At 40.0% G+C, this 2,536-nt stretch overlaps 1 protein-coding gene across 1 annotated transcript; it reads right to left on the bottom strand.

Moving 5' to 3' along the window:
- Positions 1 to 525: 525 nt before the first annotated feature.
- Positions 526 to 1,464, bottom strand: LOC131907985 (olfactory receptor 1J4-like). Its single transcript, XM_059259060.1, has one exon. The coding sequence runs from the start codon at positions 1,462 to 1,464 to the stop codon at positions 526 to 528; it is 939 nt and encodes a 312-aa protein (XP_059115043.1).
- Positions 1,465 to 2,536: the final 1,072 nt, after the last annotated feature.

The following is a 2,536-nucleotide window of genomic DNA, read 5'->3' as shown; positions in this document are numbered from 1 at the left end:
TATCATTATTATAAATGCTATGATGTGTGCTGACTAAATAAGAAGTGTTTGCAGAACTATTCCATTTCCATAGTGTAATCATTCCCGTGATGTCTGATTTCAAGCAAGTAGTGTGATGTCATGACAGTTTAGTTGGGTAGCAATGTATACAAACAGCATAATTTTGGTCTAAGCCTACTTCAGCACACCACAATATGAGTCAGTCCACCAGGAATAGATCATAATACTCAATTATGTAGGATGATGAGCAAGTAAAGATTAATGACAGAGAAGATCAAACAAGTCAGGAGGTAAACTTGATCCAATAGACATCTTGAGAACACTCTGCAGGACTTGGGATGTAGCCTTCCATTAGTGAGTCCCTAGGTCCAACCCCTTGAACTGCATCAAACCACTAAACAAAAACAGAAAATCCTGCACAGGACAATGTAATGCATATTATATTAAACACACAGAATTATCAACTACACAATAATTTTAGGAAATATACCTCAAAGTGTTCATAGTAAGTGTAGTGAATGTCTGTCACTTAAAGGAGTTGGCCCTAGTGACAAATATCTCTAAAGCCTGTTTTATATCTTTGTTCCTCAAGCTGTAGATGAAAGGGTTCAGCAAGGGTGTAACTACTGTATAAATTACAGAAGCAACTATGTCTTTGTCATTGGAGTTCTGAAATGAAGAGAAGAAGTAAACACCCGCAAGTGTCCCGTAGTATAAAGATACCACAAAGAGATGGGAGCCACAGGTAGAAAAGCTTTTAAAGAATCTCTTTGTAGAGGGGACCCTCAAGATAGTGCTCCCTATGCGAATATAAGAGCCCAGGATGCTACTCAGAGGCAGGATGAAAAGTAATCCTCCCTCAGTGAAGATGACTAGCTTATTCAGGGAGATGTCTGAGCAGCTCAGCTTCAGGAGGGCAGTGAGGTCACAGAAGAAGTTGGGGATGGTATTATTGACACAGAAGGACAGTTGGATCAAGAGGAGAGTGTGCAGCAGGGCATGGACACAGCAGAAGAACCAGGACCCAGCAACTAAGCAGATACAGAGTTCCTCTCTCATGACAGTGATGTAGTGCAATGGATGACAGATGGCCACATACCTGTCATAGGCCATCACTGCAAGGAGGAAATTGTCCAAGCAGCCAAAAAAAACAAAAAAATACATCTGAGAGATGCATCCATTGTAGGAGATAGAATGTTGCTGAGACTGAATATTCATCAGCATTTTGGGAACTGTAATGGATGAAAGAGAGATGTCAGAGAAGGCTAAATGGCTGAGGAAGAAGTACATGGGGGTGTGGAGGCGAGAGTCCAGCCTGATGAGCAGGATGATGAGCAGGTTCCCCAGCACCGTGGTTAGGTACATGGCCAGGAACAGGATGAAGAAGACATTTTGCTGCTCTGGTCTGATAGGGAGCCCCAGGAGGAGGAACTCAGACACACTGCTCTGATTCTCCCTCTTCATGCTGCTCTTGCCTCTGTTGGGAATTAGAAAAATGATGAAACACCAGTGAACACGGCCATCACACAAGTACAATGATCGTTCTATGTGATTCTCCTTCTTTGCTTTAGATGGAAGTAATTATTCTGCTTATACAGCTGTAGAATTTTTCAAGAGTTAGTTTTTATTTACTTTCAACTTAAAATAACTCTTTGGGCAGTACCCAATTGGTATTAAATGCCACTTCCTTATTTGCACTACAATAGTAAGAATTCTGGCATTCATATCCTATCATAGGCTACACAGCTTATCATGTGTGTCTGTTATCTCAATTAGATTTATATTATGGGAGTCTGTTTGCTTGTTTTGAAACAGATATTTATTCCTGTTTTCTTTTTCCAAATGTTTATTTATAAATATTCATTGTAACATAGTAATGATTTCATTAAGATATTTTCATTTAAGTATGTCATATGTCATGTTCACCTTCATACTCCCCCACACCCACCATTAGTCACTCCTCCACTCAGCTGAACTTCAGCTATGCTTCTCTTGATTTTTTCAACTTTTTGGTGCATAAATAATGAATAAACATCTCCTATTCTAACTCCAATGATGCATCACACCTTTACATTAATGAAATATCTATCCAAAGAAACTGTTACCAGCACTTTGCTTAATCCATATTTACTTAGAAAGAGTCTTGACCCCATTGCTTACTCATGGACAAGCACGTGAACACAAAGAAGTGAAGAAACAGCCAGGTCTATGTGTAGAAGTTTGTGTCTTCATATCAAGCAGATTTAAGCCTCAGTACTTTGCTCTGAAATGAGAAATGAACAGTAAGAAACAGGTGTCCATCATTTACATGGGTTTTATGTTTGTTTGTTTTTCCAAGCTACTAAGGATTATTTATATCATGGCAATCACCATCAGCTGAGCCTTCTTGTCTCCACTAAGGTGGTGACTGTATTGATCCCTGCTCGAAGGACAGGTGACCTCTTAGTTGGGAAGTCTCATATGCCATCAGCTTTCTTCTGAGCAGGGCCAGCAGCCCTTGCTGCTTCTCTTGTTTTGTCTCTGGTCTGTACTTGTG

The sequence above is a fragment of the Peromyscus eremicus genome, chromosome 4, assembly GCF_949786415.1.
Source record: "Peromyscus eremicus chromosome 4, PerEre_H2_v1, whole genome shotgun sequence".
Classification (NCBI taxonomy): Eukaryota; Metazoa; Chordata; class Mammalia; order Rodentia; family Cricetidae; genus Peromyscus; species Peromyscus eremicus.
This window is presented reverse-complemented; position numbering and strand designations above follow the sequence as displayed.

Coding starts and splice junctions, on each gene's coding strand:
- LOC131907985 (XM_059259060.1), bottom strand. CDS start 1,464: ATGAAGAGGGAGAATCAGAGCAGTGTGTCTGAGTTCCTCCTCCTGGGG.